This window comes from Arachis hypogaea, chromosome 1 (genome assembly GCF_003086295.3).
Source record: "Arachis hypogaea cultivar Tifrunner chromosome 1, arahy.Tifrunner.gnm2.J5K5, whole genome shotgun sequence".
Lineage (NCBI taxonomy): Eukaryota > Viridiplantae > Streptophyta > Magnoliopsida > Fabales > Fabaceae > Arachis > Arachis hypogaea.
This window is the reverse complement of record NC_092036.1, coordinates 9734341-9759182: the sequence shown is the minus strand read 5'-3', so window position 1 is coordinate 9759182 and position 24842 is coordinate 9734341. Positions and strand designations below refer to the sequence as shown.

Sequence of the window (24842 nt, the reverse complement as noted above, 5' to 3'; positions counted from 1 at the left end):
TGCAGAACCTTAAAATCAGGCAACATTTCGCCTCAGTTGAACACCCTTAAACGAATGGACTAGCCGAGACCGCAAATAAGGTCATCTTACATGCACTGAAGAAGAAGCTCGATGACGCCAAGGGACTTTAGGCCGAGCTAATACCTGAAGTCCTTTGGGGGTACAATACAACCCCTCAATCATCAACAAAAAAAACACCATTCAGACTAGTATATGGCTCGAAAGCTATGATACCACTGGAGATCTCCCAGAGCTCAATCAGAACCCAGCTCGGCAATCAAGAAGACGCTCGGAGATCCGAACTTGATATCATTGAAGAGATAAGAGACATCGCCATATTACGACAACGTGCGGCACAACACGCACTAGCTCGCCAATACAACAAAACGGTAAAAAGCAGATCATTTGTGAAAGGAGACTTAATACTTCGTAAGACAGAAATTGCTCGGAAACCACCATTACATGGGAAGCTCGCAGCAAACTGGACGGTCCATACCGAATAGCAGAAGTACTTGGCAACAGAGCGTACAAACTAGAATCAATAGAGGGTAAAATTCTGCCTAATACTTGGAATGTTTCCTCCCTAAAGAAATTTTATAGTTAAAAGTTAGGGACAGACTTGTACTCTTTTTCTTACTACCAAGATTTTATCCCAAAGGGTTTTGCTTGGAAAGGTTTTAACGAGGCTAGCCTACCTGCATCTTTGTATTCAAATGTTCACCAATTTATCAAAGATGAGAAATAAAAATTATCTCGTTCTGTTTAACTAACAACTATGCAAATTATATTGTCAATCAAATACAACTCTATCTGTTATCCATATAGCTTGGACGACGATAATACTCGTCTAGTTACAACCTGCCAATACTCGGCAGTCATCTCAAACAAAAAGGAAATATTCCCAAATTAATTTCCGATCAATCAAACACAGCTTTTTCTTAAATAAAAAGCAATATCATTAAACGCAATAAAAGTTCAAAAGCATCACAAACTACTAGCTATTACATATGCAAAACAGCAAAATATTCTCTATAACAAAATAACTCATCATACTACACATTATCAGCCTGAACTTCAGCGTCACCATCATCCTCGATCATCCGGCCATCACGGACGATTTTCCCAGGATCCATCTCGGACAGATCAATTTCTGGTGCCAAAAACCTCACCTGTAAACGTGCTCTTTCAAACCCCTCGACAAAAGAGTCCAGAATTTCATCAGTTTTCTTCTTCTCAATCTCTTTAAGTTGAGTAGTGACCTCAATTAGGCAAGATTCCATGCTCGCCAAATCACTTTTCTTTTTCTTCAAATCCTCCACATCCCTAGCATAACTGTCTTTCGTCTCCTTTAACAACTTCTCAGTATCAGTTAACCGAGTCTGTAGCTCGGCAGCAGTACTTTTGCTCTTACTCAATTCTTCTTTTAACAGAGAAACCTCACCTTTTTCCACTGAAACTTTCTTATGCTTCAACTCTTGGCTACGCCCAAGACTGGCCAGACGCAAGCCAACAACCTAGAAAAAATAATAAGAAGAATTATATACATTTTCCCAAAACAATAACAATATAAACAAGGTCGGCTACTACCTGCATGTAATGTCCGATCGCCATGTCACCGACCTCATTTGCAAGAGAAACATCAGCCGAGGATTGGCAGTACTCGTCCACCACAGCCATGTAAGGATACTCTTTTTCCCACACAGAAAAACACTCAATTTGTTTGGAAATTTCATGAAGCTTCTTATGATTACCCATAAAAGCCTGTATTTCTTCCAAAGGGACCCCTTCTTCCTTTTCACCAGAATCCTCGGACACTTCGACCGCGTCCGACTTCCTCTTCTTCAAAATCACTTTTGTCCGACCCCGATGAGGTTGAGTGACTTCTCCAGTCACAGCCACTTTTTCAGGGTTAGAAGATGACACTTCCTTCTCCAAATTTTTGTTCTTAAAACGGGACCTCAAAGGCGCAGCTGAAACACCTGGATATTTACCACCTGCAAAAAACACAGCATTTTAGGCATTCATAGAAGAATAACACACACATCAGAGAAAATCTCAAAACTCACCCAAATACTCTAAAACAGCATCTTTATCCTCTTCCCACTTCAACAACTCATACATCGAAATTAGATCTTTACAATCAATATTTTCAACCAGGAACTCAATCAAACAAACATTTCTCGGAGATATAACCTCCGGTCCGAGTATATTTTGATGTTCCGAGCACCAAAACAATGGGAATTTCTCAGCCAGATTTTCATCAATGTAAAAAGAAAAATCTTTTTCCAAGCCTCTAACTTTGAAATACATTTCCTTAAAATCCTTAAAAGAGGATTTATACAGCCTGAAAATACCAAAACCTGGGGTGCTATTGAAATTTATCCAACCACCCTTCCACACCCCCTTGGCTTGAAATAAAGAAAAGAACAGATCAACAGATGGTACTTCTTCAAGAAATTCCATCAGGATTTCAAAGGAACGAAGGAACGCCCACCCATTTGGATGAAGATGTGATGGAGCACAATTTAACTGTTTTAAAACCTGACACTCAAACTTTGTAAACAGCAACCTCACTCTCAGCTCTTCAAGAACACAGTTGTGCATGTAGAAAAACTCGAACCCCCCTCCCCGGTGATAAACCCTATCATCAACACTACATGGCAACAACTCAACTTGAACTCCAGAGCCAACCCTTACTACCTTTGCTACATTCACCTCTTTCACAGCAGCCTCATCACGGAACAAGGAGACTCGAGACTTCACATCCTCCCCAACCCAGTCATAGGACCAGTATATCTTATCCTTTTTCTCCTTTTCAAAACCCATTATAAAACAAAAACTAGAATAAAAATAGAAACAGAGAAGAATGAAGAAGGAAATCAGAAGCAGAGAGACAAAATCATACCTCTCTTTCTCATTCTTCATAAAGAAGCAGAAAATCAAAACGTCAAAAATATCAAGGTATGACTCCAAGCAACAAAATTAATAATCCCAAAGACAAAAAAACTTTCCAGATGATAAAATCACTCCCTCAGTCACATCAAACGACGAATAGAGCATTGAAAACCAACAAACCTTTAATGCAATCACTAATATTTCTCTTTTCTCAATAAAAAATGGGACACGACTCTCCACGTCACAAATAATAAACTTCTTTTAGTGAAGTACGTTGAACTGGGGGCTCACTCAGCAACCTACTCAACTGACTTATAACTCATCACAAAGCTCAACCTGCTTCATTAAAAAATATCTCCTCAAGCTAAACTTGGGGGCTGTGATATGGTCGTCATTAATACGAGTTATAACTCGGCCTCGTAACCGTCATCAATATGAGTTATAACTCCTTATCACCCGTTACAACTCGAATTTTATGAGCCACAACTCGGTAACAACAACATTCTATCATAACCGACATATAAACGGCTTAGTAATCAATGACATTATTGGCCGTTCCAAGACCGACGTTACGACCAAGGACGCAACAGACGAAGAAAACTCATTATATAAAGAAAGGTAAAGTATCTCTCGAGTAAGTTCGAATAAGACAATATACTGACTTAAACTTTGGAGTGCTTTTGCAGTTACACTCCTCCTCCTCTTCATTGCTCGTGCTCTCACACCACAACACAAGAAAAAAGCTCAGACTCAAGAGTTGAACGTTCAGCCTCCAAGAATATAGCTCGGTTGACACCAGATAGTTGAAGCCGATCTATTTTGCAGGCAAGATCAGTAACCTAATATCTAAGCGTTTAAACAAAAACTACATAATATATATTGACTAAAACAAAAACTACAAAAATGACATTATTAATAGAAATTCTTCTATGGATGAATAATAAAAAATAAAAGTTAAAAAAAATAATAACAGTAAAGTAAGAGAGATTAAATGGTAACATAGAAAACAAGCTAAATTAAGAGACTCTTCTTCTTCTTTTATTTTGTTAAATTTTTTCTATTTACATAGAATATTAAACTAAATTGAAACAAACGAAATCATAACACTACTATTATATAAAACAAACTACTACTAATAGCTGTTAATAATGGGTCCTATAATAATAATCAAAGTGTATATACAAAAAATAATCATAAATTAAACCTAGTTAGATAGCCAAATAAATAATTAAGAAGAAGAAGATAAATAATTTAACTATGGGTGGAGCTACCACCACCACCATTACTCCCGCATCGATTAAAGACACTGTAATCACGGTTGTAACGGTTGGCAAGAGGACCCAGACTACAATTCTTGGTGGTATTATCATTCTTCGAGCATGGAATTCTATTCCTCCCTGTTACACTGTTTCCTATCACTTTTTTCATTGATTCAAATATCTTCATGTTACTCTTTGAATCCATCTCAAATTCCTTCTTTGTTTTCATGCACTCTCCTATCGTCCCATTGCATGATAATGAAGGTATAGTCTTCGTCATCATGCGCATTCCGGCTACCACTGCCGTCATGGTGGCGATGCAAGCTACGATAAGAGTTAAGTGAAGTGAATAATTTTTGTTGGCCATTGTATTATTATTGACTTATTATTAGTAGAAATAAAAATTAAAAATATTGTTGACCAAATGTGACAAAATTACAACGCCTACCGATATTTATAATAAAATATTGATGTGTATAAATTATATACCAAAATCTTATTGTTAATTTGAGATACATTTTTTTTTGTTATGGATATATATGTATAGAGATCACAACTTACTAAGAATAAGATAATCGAGATTATCTTAATTAAATTCTAGGAATGAAATTAAAGTCAAGTTATTTCTTAATTCATGTATTTTACAGTGGATTAAAATTAATCTTAATATATTATTTGTAGCTAGTATAGAAAATATGTATATATTTTATCTTAATAACTTAGACAACAAGTAACAATTATTATTTGAGGAATAATGGATAAAACATTACCCACAATATATTATAGGAAGCTACATACAAAATTATTTGATTAAGATTTAATATGATACAAAATATATCTTATTAAGATTTGGTATAATTTTAGACACGATAATATATTATTTTAGGGTAAGCACATCAACATCCGATCCTTATTACTATTCAATGCATGAAATAATTAACAATATATAATGACGTGTTGCGAGTTAAAAATATTTGACAAAATAATAATTTGTAGTACTAGTACTTTAAGAAATATATATAATGAGATATACTAGTAACATAATAAATAAAAAAGAAAAAGAAAAGTATGAGTGAAAAAAAAATTATAGGTGTAAGTTAACTATCAAGAAGAGAATAGTTACTAGCTAATTATATACGACTAATAATTTTTTTATTTTTTATTAATATTTGATTAATTTTAAATATTATTAAAAACTAAATTTTAAAGCTTAAATCCTATATTATAATAATATAAAAAATATTAACATAATCAATAAAAAATTAATTAATATTAATAAAAAAGATTGATCTACTAAAATTTTTCATTGTGCATAATTAGCATACAATATACCTTCAAAGATGGTACTAGCTAGATAGATACATTTTTAATGACACTTAATAAAATATAAGTTCTATTTTATTTAAATGAAAATTGGTTGATATAAAATATTATAAATATTAGATTTAAACAATAATATATTATTGTGTAATTAAGATATATAATCATTCATCTATTTTGGCTTAACATTTTTGTATTAGTGAATTCATCGCGATATAGTATTGAAACTTTAACAATTTGAAAATTTAGAACTATTGAATAATGATAGTCTTTAATATTTATTAATTTAAATTTTTTAAATAAGTAAATTTCATTATACAACGTGCAAACAGGCATGGAGCATGATATTTTTCTTGACTTGTTTGGGTGTATTATTTTAATACTATTTAGACCATACATATTTCATATAGATATGTTTAGAGTTTAATTTTAATGTAATATATCTATGTTCGTTTGAAAAATTATAAATAATTATTATTGCTAATGTCGTATAATTGATTCAGATTGTTGCTCTCAAGTCTCAATAATGACATTTACTTTTATTTTTCATTCTTTTATGAGATTTCTAAAATATTTTTCACTAACACTTGTTTAGTATGTGCCATTCTTATAGTATTTAAATTATTAATGATGATTGAAAATTTTTCAAATTATTAAACTACTCTTCTACTTTAATTCATAACAACAATAAAAAGTCATCACCCTAAGATTCAGCAACGAAGAAAGATACATGTGTTCAGTGAACATAGTCAACAAAAATAGTCAGATAGATAAAAGGCAAACAACCATAAGCATAGGATCAATGCACATGGCAGATCTTTGACAAGCAAAACAAAAGCACAGGCAGAGATTTGAAGACAATGTTAAAAAGCTTAACAAATCATTCAAATGCCCATTGGTTTTCCCGACGAACTTCCTCCTCTTCCTCCGGAGTGAAATCATTCTTGATGTTGAATGTCTTACGAATTTCCTCAGGAGTCTTCCCCTTGATCATGTCTGCCACAGTTTGGCATGTGAGATCCAGCAGGCTCTTGATGTTCAAGTAGTTCGCAGCCAGGATGAGATCGAAGAGGGTGGCCTGGTCAACCTTGACGAAATCTGCGTCCCAGGTCTTGAGGTCTTCCTCGTTAGGCCTCTCTTCGGCGTTCGCAGCCTCGACGTGCTTCTTGCAGTACTCGATGACCTTCGCAAGGATCTTGCTGGTGACGTTGGGGAGAGGGATGCCGCTATCGGCACAATCGTCCTCGATCATGTGCTTGATCGTCTGCGATTCCAGCGCCACCGCCTCGTCCACCTCGAACGCCTCTCCGTCCGAGCTCTTGAGGGTGATCTTTCTCGTCGACGACATGATTCGAATGATATCAGATATTGATCCTCTTTCTCGTTCCCTTTCGCTGTGAAAAGGTAAAATCCCTAGCCCTAGGTTTTCGTTTCGATGATAAAACTAGGAAAAAGAAAAGAGATCGAAAATTTTATTGATTGAATTGAATTGAATTAATTATAAAGGTAAATATATATATATATATATATATATATATATATATAGTATTTATCTAAAAAAGATAAAAGTAAATAAAGATAAGATAAGAATAATTAAAGATAAGATAAGATAAAATAATAAAAACTAAAATTATAATTAAATTTATGGATTACGAGACTTTTTTATTATTGTCATGAATTAAAATAGAAAAATAATCTCTGGTTAATCCTTTTTTTATATAAAATATTTCATATTTTTTTTAAGGATCACACTGCGATACAGATGCAAAGTACAGAGATTTTTTCTGAAATTTTTGTAGCAACCAGAGTTTGTGACATGGTTGTGAAAAGACTGGCTTGACTAAAAACATATTTGAGTGATCATATATAAAAATTTGATAATCTTATTTATTTTTTATTCAAAAGTTTTAAGAGTTTTGTTAAAGATTGTTTTTTGTTAAAGATTTTTTTTGCCTAATAACAATTTTATAGTAATATAAATTTCTAATAAAGGTTTATCAAAAAAAATAGGAAAAGTATAGGGTACCAACATATTATCTGCCAATTTCTACCAACTCTTATTTATATTTGTGTTTTATGGAAGTGTGTTTTTAGATGTGTCTAATAATTAATATATTTTAAATACATATATAAAGAGACACATCCAGAAAATATATCTATAAAGACACTTCTATTAAACACAATTATAAAAAGACATTTTTATTAGACACATCCACAAACACACTTCCATAAAACACAATTATAAATAAGAGTTGGCAGAAGTTGGCAGATATGCTGTTGGTAACATAGCGGAACCGAAAAAAATATCTTTAACAAAGACTACACGTTTTTTTAAATACATTTTCATAAATAAATATCTACATAATTAGTTAACAGTACCATAAATTCCTAAAAATAACTAGCAATAATTATAATTTTAAATTAAATCTTAAATAATGATTTTTGGATTAGCAATGTATTGGATAATAATAGAGTAGAATTTAGATTCTATTCTAATTCTATTCGCGTGTTTAAATTATTTTTAAAATTTAATTTTATTCTATTCGCAAGCTAAAGATCTTTGAATTCTAATTATACACGTATTTTAAAGTTTTTTATCTAATTCTATCTACAATATATTATTTTTTTAATCAAACGTAATATTTAATTGTTTTTTAATTCATCAATACACTGATTTAGTATCTTATTTTTTGTGTATATTATTATGTTAAATATAAATAAAATAAATTGAGAGTCAATGCATCAAATATTAGTATATCAGTATAGACAAATGTGTACACTTTTAAAAAAATAAAGAGTGTAGTGCTCTATAAATTTAACCTGCTATTAAAAGTAAACAAAAAAAAGAGAAAACAAAAAAATAAATAAATAATAAAACATCATAAACTCTAAACCTAAAACTTTAAAATGTAAAGCTTACAAAATCATAATTGATATGATTATTATAAATCGGTCATACGTTATAATTTGGCCAAGAGTGTTATAGATTGGTTATCAATAATAATCATTAAAGCAGATATTAAAACACTCAAATACACTATTACTCTTCGTTAATGGCAAAATTACTTGGAGACTTATCGAGGTGAACACAGATTGAATCAGATCGGATATGACCAAAAATTCGATCTGATTCGCACTAAAATCATCGGATTGGATCGGATCGGATCCAATATCCGCAGTTTTTAAGTTTGGATCCGATCCCGATCCGTACATTTGCAGATTAGGTCAGATCAGATATATCCGCAAAATACAAAAATATTTTTAAAAAGTTTATTTTTATTAAAAAATATCAATAAAATTCATTTTTTCTATTCTTTTAAATATGTTTACTCTTAAAATAATATTAAACATACTTTTCTTAAATAATAAATTAAAATAATACAACATATATGATAATTATTAGTTGAAATAAAACATAAAAAAAATATTTACTTATTTATTTCTTTATTTTTGTGGATACGCGGATATACGGATCGGATATGCATACATACACAAAATCCGCAATCCGATCCGATTAGTGTGCGGATCGGATCGGATCCAATATCCTTGCATATCGGATTGGATCCGATATCCTTGCATATCGGATCTATATCCACAATTTTCGAATTGGATTCGGATAAACACCGCGGATATGCGGATCGGATCCGATCCATGAACACCCATAACTCAACCATTATCTTCCATTTCCGATATAAAAAAAAAGGTAAAAATATTGTTTAAATGATTACAACTTGCAAAACCTATTATTCACTTATTAACTTGAGCGTTGGAGTGCTTTTTACAGATATCCACCTCATTATTTTCTTATTACCGACATATAACTCATCTCGAAGGAAAGCTTGCAGAAATTTATCGACAAACGAACTATACAACCACCAACCTCTACAAAAACAATAATAATTATAACCCTAAACTTAAACCTAAGTCTTATACTCTTAAATCTTAAACAATATAAGCTAAAGCTTACCCCTTAATGTGTAATCGCTTTTTTCTGTTTATCAAAAAAAAAAATTACATTTTCAAGAAACCAAGATGACCCTCATATTTTTTATTTAATGAAATTAAATTCTTAGATAAAAAAATTAGTAAAAATTGTTTTTAGCATAGTTATTAAATCTAGTTTGATCTTGTTAGCCGAATTGGTAAATTCAATTTGACTTAGTTGATTAAATTAAAAATTTGGTCATCAATTTTTATTGGGTCATTAAAAATAATAACATCTTCTATTGTAACTTAATCTTTCAACAATAACAATAACAATAATAACAACAACAACATTAATATTTGAATTAAAAAAAAATCTTTTAAATTTGGGGTCAATTTTACGTTATCTATAAGTTAATTTGATTAGTATTTAACTACCAGTGAGGTTATAATACTTTTACACATTCAATTAACATTAAATAAGTGTTTTAACTTAAAGAACTCTAATTTTATGTCAACTTGACAATGAACATATAGTGTTTTTGTCAAAAACGAGTCTTTAATTTCTAGTTAGAAACAATCTTCCACCATTAATAAGTGAAATAAATATATTGGTAATAAATTAATCATAATATTAATCAAAACTTATCTATAACTATATATTATTGCTGATAAAATTTAAAAAAAAAATATTCTTCTTTTTTAAAAGATACTAAAATGACATTTTTTTATTTATAATATATACATTTTTTTATAATTTTTAAAAATTCTCCTCTTTAACTTATTTTAAATTGTTTGTATTAATTATTGTCACAGTATCTAAATTATGCATATTACTAATATGTAGTATTTATTAATTAAATAAAATCAATAACAAAGTATTGATTCAAAATGAGTTCATGATCTTCATATTTAATTTTTTATATTTTAAAATAACTATTTTCAGGATTAAAGTTTCTTAATTGTAATAGAAATTAAAATTTTGAATTTGATTTAAAAAAAATAAAATACATTTTTAATTAATTTACATACGGTTAAAAAATATTATAAGGGAGTTGAATTGTGCTTTTTGGTCTAAGAATTAAAGATAATGTACATTATAAATACATAACTCTCCAATTTTTTATTCCAAATTTTTTCACTCATATAATTATTTCACTTAATTACAAATTAAAAAAAATCAAGTCAATTTCACTATAATCAAACCCAAGAACCATTTATATATAAACATTGCATAATTAAACTCTTCTTATAAAATTTTTCTTTGTTTGTATTTTTTAGTCAGTTTAATACATGTATCAAGTTATAACTTAAATACTATTAGAATTTAGAAATATTTAACAGATTAATAGAAAACATAGTTAAATAAATATGTAAATAATTGAAAACATAATGCCAATTTTTAAATATACTTCATAATTGAATAAATAAAATGTTGTTATAATTATTAACAATTTTAAGTATTATATATATATAAAATAAATTTTGCAAGTAACTAAAAAGAATATTAAATTATGGATAAAAAAATGGTAAGTTGAATTAGAATATGAGCAATGCTATATAGCCGTTAGTAAATATTATTATTTTTTATTAATAATAATTTATATCTATATTTACAGACGTTTTATACACAAAAACATATAATTTGTTTTTATATTTACTAGAGTTTTATACACATAAATTAATACAGTTTGCACCTATCTTTTTTAAAATTTACATACATAAATTAATAAAATTTATTTGTTAAAAATAATTTAATATTTGTGCTGGCTAAATAATGACCAAAACTACTAAAAATTGCTAATTCTAAAAAATTTCTCATAGAATATTAATTTACAAATGAATTAAAGAAAGTCATATAACTCTTTTTTCATTTTTGAATTATACAAGAAAAAAGCTCTCTTTGATATATATTATATAGAATTAGTTTTTAATTTTTTCCATCAATTAAAAAATACATATGCCATATTTTTTGTAAAAAATAATTATATAATTAAAATTAAATTCATATTTTAGCTAATTAATATTTTTTATCTTAGCTAATTAATCTTATTATTGTTATTAAAAGTTTAATTTTTTTTCTTGCAGGACCCATTAAAGAGAAAAAAAAAATAGAGACTCAAGGGTCAACTTATATACAACAAAAGGTCCAATACAACATAAATGATTTCTCCTTTATTGTGCCTAACCAAGCCAAGCTACTAACTTTCTAGGGGTGAGTTTTAGGGTGCGTCTGCCTTAATCAGGCGTGTCACACGCCTTGTGTTTTTTTGGATGTTGGCACAATTTCTATGAGACACGTGTTATTTTTAGCAGTATTGTGTAGGTCTGAGGTGTAATTTTTGACTGGCCAACAGGTTAATGAAATCTCTTCAGTATTAAAATTTTGCTCCATGGTCTTGGGTGAATATTTAAATTCGACATTATATATGGCAAGTGCATAAATATATTTTTGTGAAGAGACTGAACCTAGTTGGGTTGGCAGATGTCTTTTTTCTTTTATTATTTTGATGGAACCGTATATATATATATATATATATATATATATATATATATATATATATATATATATATATATATATATATATATATATATATATATAAACGATTTTTGGGTATACATTTATATAATAATTTATATAATGATGTATTTTTATATGATGATTTAAATTAATGTTAAATTACTTTTGAAATTTTTTTTTATATCAATTTCAAAATGAATTCATTGAATAATTATTAAAATTTTAAAAAATTTAACGTGAATTTGAATAAACTATAAAAAAAAAACAAAAAAAGAATGTGGATAAAAGACAAGAATGTGGATAAACCACTACTCTCTTTGGATTTTCAAGAAAAGATATAGTTGTGGTGGACTTAGCATCAACATCACTAACATATGTTAATGGAACTAATTTTAAATTTTTATTAGCTAACGTTTATCATATATGTTAAATTTAATTTTAAAATATTTATATTTATTTAAATAAATTATATTTAATTAAAAATTATATATAATTAAAAAATATTTATATTTATGTAAAAAAAATTTCTATGAAATAATATATTGACAATATGAAACTTACATTTTAATTTAAAAAATTATCTAAAAAAATTTGATAAATATTTAATAATTAAATCAAAAATTAAAATTTTTATACTTAAAATGATAGATATTAAAAATTATAATATTTCATGAATATTGAATATATATTTTTTAAAAGAATTAATTAGAAAACTAACAAATCATAAAATAATACCAAATTAATAATTAGATATATTCAATTTCTTAAAATGATATGGAAAAATATAATTACTTAGAATTTAATTTGAAAGATTAAAATTTCAAAAATTGTAAATGGTAAAAAATTTTTATTAGTCTACACCAATACTTAAAAAATATCTTAATATTTTTCTGTAAAAGAAAATCAAAATAAAACCAATAACACATAAAATAATATTAAAAAGATAAATTAATTATTATAATGATTAGGATGATGAATTTTATTTATAAAAACTAACCTTTCATACGGTTCTCCTTGTAAAATGAGAATTTTATTAAAAGCCAAAAAATTTTAAGGTTTCTCCATGTTCATTTACAGAAGTAGTAACTTTTCTCAGACTTTTTTTTATATTAAATTTTTCCAGATTTTTATTTCATAAAATAGTATTTATTCTTTAACCAGTGTGAATTTATTAGTTAAATTTTAAAATTTTTTTCATAATTTAACAAATATTTAAGCAAAATTTTGGCCCATCTTTTTATGAGTGTTCATCACTTATTTACTTACCTGGATCTTTTATGGCCCATTAACATAAAAAAAAAGGGAAAAAATGAAAATATATCAAGTATCGAAGACTACTACATAATATATCTTCTTAGCTAAGGTCAAAATGAAATTTTGAATAAGACCCACTAGCAAAGCAGTAACCTGTGTTAGAGAGGACAGGCTAATGCTGCGCCTCATTGTGACCGGCGCTTCCTAAAACTCACCACTTTCTAGGTCACCGTAGCTGGCCAAATTGCTTCCCTGGCCCAACATAAAGACAAAATAGTACACGTGTTGCAAGAAAAATTATGTTATAAGAATATTTATAAATTTAAATCTGTATATTATAATTCACCTTTTTTTAAACATGTCAATCCTTATTTTCTTGAAACCTTGGGTATCTTTATTGTTTTGCATTTTAACATTTTCTAAAATTCCTCAAAGCTAATTATTTTTGGGTGGTTTTTAATTTTAGGGTAAAGTAAATTTGAATTAAGGTAAAATAGGATAATTGGAGTTTTTTTTTTTTCTTTTGTTGTGGTGGATTTTGAAGTCTAACTCAATTAACGATTAGTTGGATCCTTGTTAATTATCTAACGGGATTGTATTATAATATAGAGTGTAATTAATTTTCATGTATTTGACTATGTAATAAATTAAATTAGTGACTTTAGGACTTGTATGGATGGTATTTTTAAAAAATATTTTTTTAATAATTTTTTGTTAGAAGATCTTTTATAATAAAAATAATTTTATATTTAAATATTTCATATAAAAAGATTTTTTTATTTATTAATTATATTTGAATAAAATAAGATAAACATATTTTTTTGTTCATTTATTATGTAAAAAATATATTTAAAAAAATATTTTAAAAAAAGATATAAATTATAATTTATCAAAAAAATTTAATATTTTTATTTTTATTATTAGACAAACACATTAAAAACAAAAAAAAATTCGTTAAAAAAATATTTTTTATTAATTTAATGATATCCAAACAAATATTTAGACTCATAAAACTATCTTTATCTAGTGCTAACTTACGTATAAAATTGGGATTTATAATTTATTATGTTAGTTAGATTTTGAAACCAACATTGTTCATGCATGCCCCTTCATTATCATGCTCTCGCTCTTCTCTTAATATTGAAGAAAACTATCAATTATGTGTTACTAGCTAGAAGAGTATGTAGAAAATTAAATCAGAATAAAAATAAAGTTATGAGCTAGTCTGTCTTTTAATGAGAATTTAAAATTGGATTTGCAATATTAAAAACTACTGCTAATTAATTTGTGCTTCATTCACGTGGAAATATATATTTAGATAAATGGCTTAATTAAGTTATTTTTTAAAAAATAGCTTAAATAATAAATAATTATATTAAAAATATTTTATAAATAAATTATTTTGTATTTATATTTTTAATTCTAAAAGTGTTTATTTTATAGAAATGTGATAAAAAGTAATAGTAATATAAAAGAAGTTATTTTTTTTAATTTTTTTATAAACTCCTAATAACTTTTTAAAAAATTGTAATTTAATTTAAAAAATTATATCAGACATTAATATTATTATTTTTTATAAGTCAAAAACTCAAAAAAAAAAAATTTAAAACTTTTCAAACGGTCTATAATATAACAATTAATTTGGTTCAACAAATTCTTACTTGACCTGTGAATGTATGTGATTATTATACCTTTTCAAGTCTTTCACATAGGTTTGAAGATATTCCATTATTATATTATGTACAAAAGTGTTAATGTTACAAGTGTGAGGAGGGCATAAAATTAGTTTCACATAAAAAAACAAGGAAGAGTGGAGAGTTTATAAGATAAGAGATGCATTAATTTGACATTTTAAGGTTTTGAGTTGGATGTAAAGTTTTCTCATCTTATATTTATCTCACTTAATTTCTCTCTGAAATCTCTCCAGTAATCGAAAAGGCTCTACATGACATGAGTACAGGAACTTCACGTGAAAGTATATAATATTTCGTATAAGATAAAAACTCACATGAAAGTATATAACATTTCGTATAAGGTGAAAACTCAAGTGTAGTTAATTTTATGTGAAATTAATAATTGAGAATTATTAAATAATTTTAAAGATTTAATTAAATTATTATCTAATGACTTTTAATTATTAATTTTATATAAAATTAATTGCACATAAATTTTTATTTTTATATAAAAAATATAAAAATGTAAAAATTTACATAAAATTTATAATTAAAAATTATTAGATAATTTAATAAATTTAACTAAAACATTATTAATAATTATCAACTTCGTATCAAAATTAGTTGATAACTAATTGTACATACATTTTTACTATATCAAAAACCCTAAACCTTGTAACAAATTAACGTATTATAATAAACCATAGACTATAATTTGGACATATTTGTGTACTCACGTTTGTAATCCTTTCTTACTCATAGGGAGAGTTCTTTTTTTTTAATATTTGTTGTGGTTATTAATTCTATTATAATTTATTTAAATTTTTAGAATACGTATTACATATTTACATGTTTTTTTCTTATATTGGATTAATATTTAAACTAATACTAATTAAATTTTTATTCTATCACTTTTTATTTTTTTTTACTAAATATAATAGTTATTATTTTTTTTGACATTTATTTTAATAAAAATATCAAAAATATTTTTATATAAATATTTTTGTTTAAAAGTATGATTAAAAATAATATTTTTATAACATATTAAAATTAAATTATGCAATTTATTATTTAATGATTAAAATAAAATATTTTTTATGAGGATAATTGTAAAGTTTTTGTTGAAATATCACTAATTTTTCTATATTAAAAAAAATTTGAGAAAAGATAAATATTTAACAATAGTATTATAGTAACCTAACGTCATAGTGTCTCATATTTATAAATTAAGCAGTGAGTATAGTTATGTAAAGTACTACAAGGAAAAAATTAGGATGTTTGCAGTGCGGTTTGAATCGGTTGAATAAAAAATTCATTCGATGCGAATACTAATTTTATTTGCGGTACAATTTAGATTGGATGCTTTTAAAATAAAAAATTAAAACCGATCCAATTTCAAGCAGTTTGGATTGGATTGGATTTGTGGTTTTATAAATTAAAAAAATTAAATACATATAACAAGTCTCAATACCAAATTTTAAATAATCAACAATGATATAATAAGTTTCAACAATATCTTAAAAAGTCAATGATAAGATAACAATAGAAATAAAATTATAGGTTAGTTAAAATAAATAAATAAATAACATTTTGAACATAAAATATTTATTAAATAATAATAATACATGAATAATATAAAAAAATACATAAAAATTGAACATGTTATAAGTATAATTGTAAATATAATAATAAAATAATAATATTATAACACATTGTGCAGTTTGGATTGGATTGAATCGGTTATGAAAAATAGATTCAAAATTCGATCCGATCCAACAGTTTGCAAAAAATAAAATCCAATCAAATCCGAATTAATGCGATTTTAATCAATTTTCAATTTAAATTAGATTAAATAAACGGTTTAATTTATATCAGTTTATATTTAACACCCCTAGAAAAAACAACTGTTATTTGCATTCTTTATAGAAAATCAGTGATGTGTGCATGTGTCTAACATGTGATTATATCTTGCACTTAGCCAATAATAATCAAACTATTATTTATTTTTGTTATTATATTATTGGAAAGTACAAATATGCCAGTTTAGTGATGTGTCCATGTGTGAGTCATTTTTGAGATTCAGATAAAGAGAAAAGTACAAAAGATCTTGTGGACCAAATAAGAGTTTCAAGGCTGCAAAAATTATAAACCAAAAAACCTATGGATTAAGATACTAAAACCAACCAAATGTGAAGGGCCCAAAATGCTTTTTGTTTTTCACATCAATCCCAAAAACAAACAAAAAAACATCATTTGATTCTCTCTAATTCTGACATGTGGATGGATAACACACTCAGAAGATGAGAATAAGTGAAACTAGTTCTTCAGAAAAACTTTGAACACAGCAATGGCTTCTATCACATGCATCACCCACCAACCCATTACCACTTATTCTAAGTCTAAGTCCTGTTTGGCTTCCACAAACAGGTTGGGTAGTTGTGAGTTTCTTGGAAGCAGAAAAAGGGTTGGATGGTTGAGAACCACAAATTCTGGTATTATTATGATTGGACCCTCCAATGGTTCCAAATCCACATGCTGGTTCAAGTTTGGTAAGAATGGTGTTGATGCTGAAGGTGCTGGAATTTATGGTAGCCAAAGCCGTGATGATTTTGATAGAGATGATGTTGAACAGGTTCTTATCTCATTTAATTTCTATATAAACTTTTATCCAATTTTTTATGTCATTTGTGTAATAGATAATGATGCCAGTTTTAATCCAATTTCAATATCATATAACAAGCCAAAGAAAAACTTGATTAAACTTGTCCAATATGATGATAATTGTTGTGGCAATGCACATAAAAGATTGAAAATTTTTGTTTATTTTGATTTTCAGTGTTTTCTGGTGTCATGATTTTGTGAATAGTAAATATTAGAATATCATCATTAGGGAACAAAATCAGAAAAATATCAAAGAAGATTAGAAACAAATCAATGTAATTTATTAGGATATTATTTCATAACGAGTGTACTCTTAGCGTACTCTTGTTACAAAGTTCTTACCAATATATAGACCAAGAGTCAGCTAAGAGTACACTCATTATAGAATAATATCCTAATAAATTACATTGATTTGTTTCTAATTCTCTTTGATATTTTTCTGATTTTGTTCCCTAATTATGATATTCTAATAGTAAATAGCCATTTCACCGACCTGAAAGATTGTATCCGTTTGAATGTTAGAAATGGTAGAAGTGAAAATTGAAACAAACAAAACCCTGACAATGAAACACACAAAAGAATGAAAATGCAAACCAAAAGAACCATTTTTTAGATCACAATAAAAATGGATTTCTTGGTTTACATTGTGATACTAAACAATAAAGAGAATGTTAGATGACACTTGATATCATACATATTTGGGATATAATATATATGATGACTTCTTGTTTGAAAATTTTACATCTTAATCACTGCATAGTTCTGTCAAATTTTTGTTAAGATGACTTAAATGTGAGTCAAGATAAGATATGCATGGTTTCCATGAAACAATTTTTCTCAAAAATTTAAGCTATTAGGTAAAGCCGTAAAGGCACATGAATGGTAAATCCAATAAAAACATTGCAACTTTGTTTAGAATCTTCTCTCTTCAATTCTGCATTTGAGTATACATATATATGTTTTGTAAGGACTTCAGAAATCAGAATCAGGGCCAGCTACTATCTCTACACTGAAAAATCTTGATGTTTAACTCGATGCCATTTCATCGCTATTTCCTTTGTTCTACTATTTCTACTATTTCGAATGGTCTTAATACCTTTCTGAGTTTATAATTAGGACAACACTATTACTGAATATGCTGTTGATATGCTTTTCCCACCTTCTTTAATGTTTGTTGACTGTCATATTCTTATTGTGTTTTGTGAATTCATTTCTGGAAGCACCATCTTTGGTAATTGCAAGTTATTTGGCACCTGGTCCCTTAAATAAGGACTCAGATTTGAGTACTTTAGATGGAAATCTAGTGCTGAAAAGGCTTTATCCTACAGTTGGCCAACTTGGCTCGAGCTAAGATTAGTTAGAGTTTAATGAATTTCGGATATTCATAGGTTTGTGTTAGACCCCTCTTTGAGTCGGTCCATGACTCCACAAGAGAATGCCCTTAGGCTGCGTTTGTAAGGGAAATTGAGACTATGAGACAGAGACTAAACCACGTCTTTGTATTGTGTTTGATGTGAAATATATTGGACTGAGTTATGTCTCGGTACTATGTTTAGTTTAAGATAAATATGGATATTAAGGGATAGATTTGGGATTTGAAAAATCAAATGAGGGTATTTTTGAAAAGAAATATTATTAAAGTTTCAATCTCCATTGATAGGACATTAGGGTAGTCCATATATTTATAGACCTAATCAAGAAATTAATCCCTAATAACCCATTATAGCTCTAATTCTAATTAGAGCCTAGTTACTATGGGTGTACCACTTTTGACTCTAAAAAACAGTTTTCAAACTGAAATTGTGTGTGCTTGAGAAATCCTTTTAGGAGTCCTTTACAGTAGTAAAAAACTTGATATTCATATCATAATACATTTTTACAGTATTTCAATTATATGGGGATGCTTGCCGTTGAAGGAACATATGATAAAATGGAGGCTCTTCTAAACCAAAACATCCACCCTGTGGACATCCTACTACTCTTAGCTGCCTCAGAAGGTGACAAGCCTAAAATCGAGGAACTCCTGCGAGCCGGAGCGAAATACGACGTAAAAGACGCCGATGGTCGAACGGCGCTAGATAGGGCTAGTGATGAAATCAAAGATTTCATTGTTAATTTTTCAGTGCAAAGAGCATGATGAGTAGTTTGTTTCCATTCCATGCTAGTTCAGCCAGCATAGTTGTTCAGACTATGATAACTCTTGAACTGTGCTAGTTTGGTATTATTTTAGCCATTTATCACAAGCAATTAAGCATTTAATCCATATCAGTCTTTAGTATCTATAAACTCATGACTAAGCTTAGACTACTAATTACACTTATCTCGAGTTAAGTCCTAAAGTGGTCCTTGAGATTGATCGTGTGCACTAAAATAGTCTCTGAGATTCCAACTACACCAATTACGCCCTTGATATTGTCAAAATGCACTATGCTATTCCCCAACTGCTTGATGAGTCACTTGATAGACAAAGATTGAGGGATTAAGTGATTAACATAGTACACTTTTATCAATTTTAGGGACGTAATTAGCATAATAGGATCTCAAGACTATTTTAGTATATCCCATCATTTTGATGGACCCTTTAAAACTTAACTCTATTCATATCTCTTGAGGTTTTATGCATTAGTTGCAACCGCTTCCTATTTTTGCATGTGACATTGACCTTCTCTAAATTCTCTTTTAAAGGAGGATAGTGTTTTGTTTAAAGGACATTTAGTTTTATATTTTATAAAATATAAAAGTATTAAATGGAAAAACATTTTGTTTGATGAGAGCAAGATCAATATATGTTATTAAAAATAGACAAAGATCAGGTTAAATTTTAGAGATGGAATATAATTTTTCATAAACTAATTTTTAAAATTCAGTTGATGGGTATATATATAGGAAAATTTTCTGGTGGCCAAAATTTGACTGTCCTGTAAATAGATGACATATGAAAAAGAGTATACAGGTTTTACTGAGACTGATTGTTATAAATTCTAGAATTTATTGTAGGACAAAAAAGGAAATGTCATGACCAAAATTATGTGTTCATTATATGGACTTTTTGTATAAAAACAAAAAGCTCTATTAATCATTTTTTAGTGAATAATACTCAAAACTAAAAATCCATTATAATGATGGGTCAACAAAATCTCCTTAATTATTAATAAACAAAATCTCCTTAATTATTAATAAATAACGATAATTAATTTTGAGGGAAAAAGAAAAAGAACAAAATTATGGGACATTTATATAAATTTTTGCTATTAATATATTTGTAGCATGGATGATATGAGAGAATAAATTTATAAAGTGTTTTTTTTTGTGACTAAATTTATAAAGTGTTTAAATTTTATAATAAAATATTATTTTAATAAAAATAACTATTAAATATTATTATTATTATTAAAAGAGAAATTATTGGGATTAACAACTTTTAGTATTTTTTGTTATTTTTGGAGCAACATAAATATTAAATTATATTTAACAGATAAATTTTATTAATTTATGTGTATAAATTTTGAAAAATTTGAGTAAAAATAATAAACATAGGTGTAAATTAAATGTTTAAAAATTTGAGTAAAAAAATATAAATATTGAGAGGACAAAATTATGATGCTTCCATTTTTAATACAATTTGGTATTATTCATTTTCAACTAGTTTATTTAAATAAATTATCCTAAGTATAACATTATGAATTTAAGATTTACAGATACTAGCTATAATGAATTCAACGAGTGAAAAGATAAATATTATTAATAGAACTTATTATGAAGATTTTTAATAAAAGTAATACTATATAGCTAATAAGTATTATCATTTTTGGCCTGTACTTAATCAGTAATAATTTGTACTCATATATTACATAGATTTTACACACAATAAGCATCTAATTTACACCTATGTTTATTATTTTCACTCAAATTTTTCAAAATTTATACACATGAATTAATAAAATTTATCTGTTAAATATAATTTAATATTTATGTTGCTAAAAAAAATCAAAAATACTAAAAGTTATTAATCCCAATAATTTCTCTTTTAATAATAATAAAAATAATAATAATATTTAATAGTTATTTTTATTAAATTAATATTTTGTTATAAAATTTAAACACTTTATAAATTTATTCTCTCATATAATTCATGCTACAAATATATTAATAGCAAGGATTTATATAAATGTTCCATGATTTTGTTCTTTTTCTTTTTTCCTCAAATTACCGTTATTTGTTAATAATTCAGGAGGTTTTGTTGACCCATCATTATAATAAATGTTCAGTTTTGAGTATTATTTACTAAAAAATGATTAAGAGGGTTTTTTTTTTTTTTTTACACAAAAGACCCATATAATGTATACATAATTTTGGTCATGATATTTTCTTTTTGTCCTGCAATAATTACTAGCATTTATAATAATCAATCCCACCAAAACTTACATGCTCCTTTTCATCTGTTTATAGAATAGTCAAATCTTGGTCATTATATATATATATATATATATCTTTTTCATGATCTACCTTATCTCATGAAAAAAATGCATGCCATTGTGAATGTCTTTCAAGTCAAGATGTTGATTCAATGCTTAGAGGATCACTACGAAGGAGTGGAATATAATCTATTATTTTTTTGACAATGATAAATGAGGTTGATAGAGTATCATTTCAATATAAATAGGTTTAATTATTTTATTAATTCTATAATTTTATCAAATTTGTAATTAAGTTTTTATATTTTTTTAATTAATTTTTTATATTATTTTTAATTTTATAATTAGGTCTTTTATAGTGTAAAAATAATTAGAATTAACTAAATATTTTTTTCTAAATTAAATATATTTATATTAAACATTTAATTACTACATAATTTTTTAAATATTCTATTAATTTTAATGTTTTTTACATAAAAAATATAATTATAAAATTAAAAATAATATAAAAATTTAATTAAAAGATTATAAAAATTTAATAAAATTATAGAGACTATTTAAGTAATTAAATCATATAAACATCCTATATTGCATTTTCATACATCTAACATGTCTTATAGAATTTTGTGAACACAATTCCACATCACAAAACCTAACTTTCAAAGTTAACTTAACTTTCCAAAATAACATCCAATTATCCATATAGATCAAAGTCAATATGCAAAGAACAATACTATCACTCAAGTACTAAACAGTTTACACGTACCAAATGGTTTGTGATTAGCATCATTCAATTTTCAAATCCGTGTGCTTTTCACTTTCTTTCTTTATTCTGTTTGTCAACATGTGCATAATTGTTCTATGCCATCAACACCTTGCACAAAAATTTTTATACACATAATTGGTGTTAGTTGATTACTTAGGATAATATTTATCTGCATCCTAATCTTACTCAATTATTATAAACGACAGAGATCACATAATAATTATGGGTAATTATACGGTGAGGAAGTGAATTTTTTTTTTCATATAAGGAAATGTCGTGGACGCAAGTGTAACTTGAATAAGGTATCTTGGTAGCTAAAATCCATTCTACATTTGTAAATAGAAATTAGGAACGCCAGCTGGCATAGTTAATCAGTTAGAGATTATAGCTAATCAGTTAAGTTAATAACTATTTTATTTTTTTCTTTTTAGTTTGTATATAAACAGAATGTCAAAACAAGGGAAATCACTAATTGAACATTTTTTCACATCAACATCACTTTGAGTTCAATTCCCGTTCCTTTCTCTCGCTCTTTCTCATCACATACTCTCACATCTTGCTTCACCATGGATGAAGCTTGATTCCTCATCTCCAATTTCTTCGCCCTCTGTTCTTGGACTTGCACGATAGAGTTTGATGAGAGCATGACCCTCTCTTTGACGCGTTTCCACATAGTGCGGTGAGCGTGGAAGGGAGGTAACCGCTCCGATCAACGAGACCAAGAATAGAAGATTTGAATCTGGCAACCAAACAGATTCTTGAATTCGCCAATTGTGTTCTTGAATTTCATTTCCTTTCATTTTCTCCCTGGTAACCGCTCCGATTTCTTTCGTCTCGAAAGATCCCCTTCTCATTTTCTTCAATCCCTAAACTGCAATGGATAACACTCAACCGTTGAATCCCAATGTGATGGATGCTCAATCAATTGCGAATTTTTTGAAACAAATGTCAGCAATTCAAGCTCAGATGGCGAGAAATTCAGTCAATTCATGGCAAGATCCAACGAGCCCTTACTTTCTCCATCCGAGCGAAAGTCTTGGTAATCCTCTCATTCCAGTTATTTTAATTGCAAGCAATTACAGTGCTTGGAGTAGAGCCATGTTGTTGGCCTTGAAGTCAAAGAATAAGCTCAAGTTCATTGATGGATCAATCACAAGGCCGAATGAAAACGATGCGCTTTTTGAAGCTTGGGAGAAATGTAACACTTACTTAGTGTCATGGATAACGCTATCATTGAGTCCTGAAATTTCAGCGAGCGTGATTTGGAATAATAACGCCTCAAATATTTGGAAGGAACTGAGGAATAGATATTATCATGGTGATAAGTTTCGGGTGGCAGAATTGCAGGAAGAACTATTTCAATTGAAACAGGGAGACGCTACTGTTACAGCTTATTACACAAAGCTGAAATCTCTTTGGGAGGATTTGAACAATTTCAGACCCATTCCTGATTGCGTAAATTGTACTTCTGTGTGCTCATGTGGGTTGAATATAATCAGAGAGCATAGGCAAGAGGATTGCACCACCAGGTTTTTAAGAGGACTAAATGACCAATACGCTAATGTCAGATCCCAACTAATGCTGATGAATCCCACACCTGACATTGATGCTGCCTTCTCCATGTTAACACAGCAGGAACAACAATTCAATGAATGCAATGAATCCAAGGTTTTCTTTAACAGATCCATGCAATCGAACAATGAAAGCAACCGAGGGAGAGGCAGAGGGAGAAGTAGACACTAGGCTCCTAGCAGAGGACGAGGAAGCAGAGTGCAATGTACATTCTGTGACAAGACCGACCACACTATTGAGACATGCTATAAAAAGCATGGTTTGCTGCCTCACTTGAGGCAAAGGCAAATCAGTAGCGTCAACTACATTGCTGCTGAAGCACCTGCTGAGAAGAGACTTGATGATCTCAGCCAATGCAACCTAAGCAACAGTCAGAAGGAAGTTGGTGATTCTACAAGTTATGAACTCTCTTCACACCAAAAGGATGCAATTATGCAGTTTCTCAAAGGACAGGAGGCTCAGCAACAACCTCAAGTCACAAATTAGGTTCAATCCACCACAAACAATACTCCATTGATTCAAGGTAACACTGTCATTTTAAAATACAGTAGCAACATTTCAACCTTTGTTACTGCTAAATC

General features: G+C 27.9%; 2 protein-coding genes across 2 annotated transcripts; one reads left to right on the top strand and one right to left on the bottom strand.

The window, feature by feature from the left end:
* Positions 1–6220: 6220 nt before the first annotated feature.
* LOC112795574 (SKP1-like protein 1B) lies at positions 6221–6904 on the bottom strand. Its single transcript, XM_025837580.3, has one exon. The coding sequence runs from the start codon at positions 6820–6822 to the stop codon at positions 6355–6357; it is 468 nt and encodes a 155-aa protein (XP_025693365.1). The 5' UTR covers positions 6823–6904; the 3' UTR covers positions 6221–6354.
* A 10103-nt stretch (positions 6905–17007) lies between these two features.
* LOC112795567 (protein LHCP TRANSLOCATION DEFECT) lies at positions 17008–19771 on the top strand. The gene is made up of 2 exons (XM_025837568.3): positions 17008–17479; positions 19391–19771. Exons 1-2 carry the CDS (start codon positions 17195–17197, stop codon positions 19643–19645), a joined length of 540 nt encoding a protein of 179 aa, XP_025693353.1. The 5' UTR covers positions 17008–17194; the 3' UTR covers positions 19646–19771.
* The last annotated feature ends 5071 nt before the right edge of the window (positions 19772–24842 follow it).

What these genes read in the sequence shown, in the direction of transcription:
- LOC112795574 (XM_025837580.3), bottom strand. Translation starts at nt 6,822, where the DNA reads ATGTCGTCGACGAGAAAGATCACCCTCAAGAGCTCGGACGGAGAGGCG.
- LOC112795567 (XM_025837568.3), top strand. Translation starts at nt 17,195, where the DNA reads ATGGCTTCTATCACATGCATCACCCACCAACCCATTACCACTTATTCT. An exon ending in ATAGAGATGATGTTGAACAG is followed by an intron (nt 17,480 to 19,390) that starts GTTCTTATCTCA and finishes ACATTTTTACAG; the next exon opens with TATTTCAATTATATGGGGAT.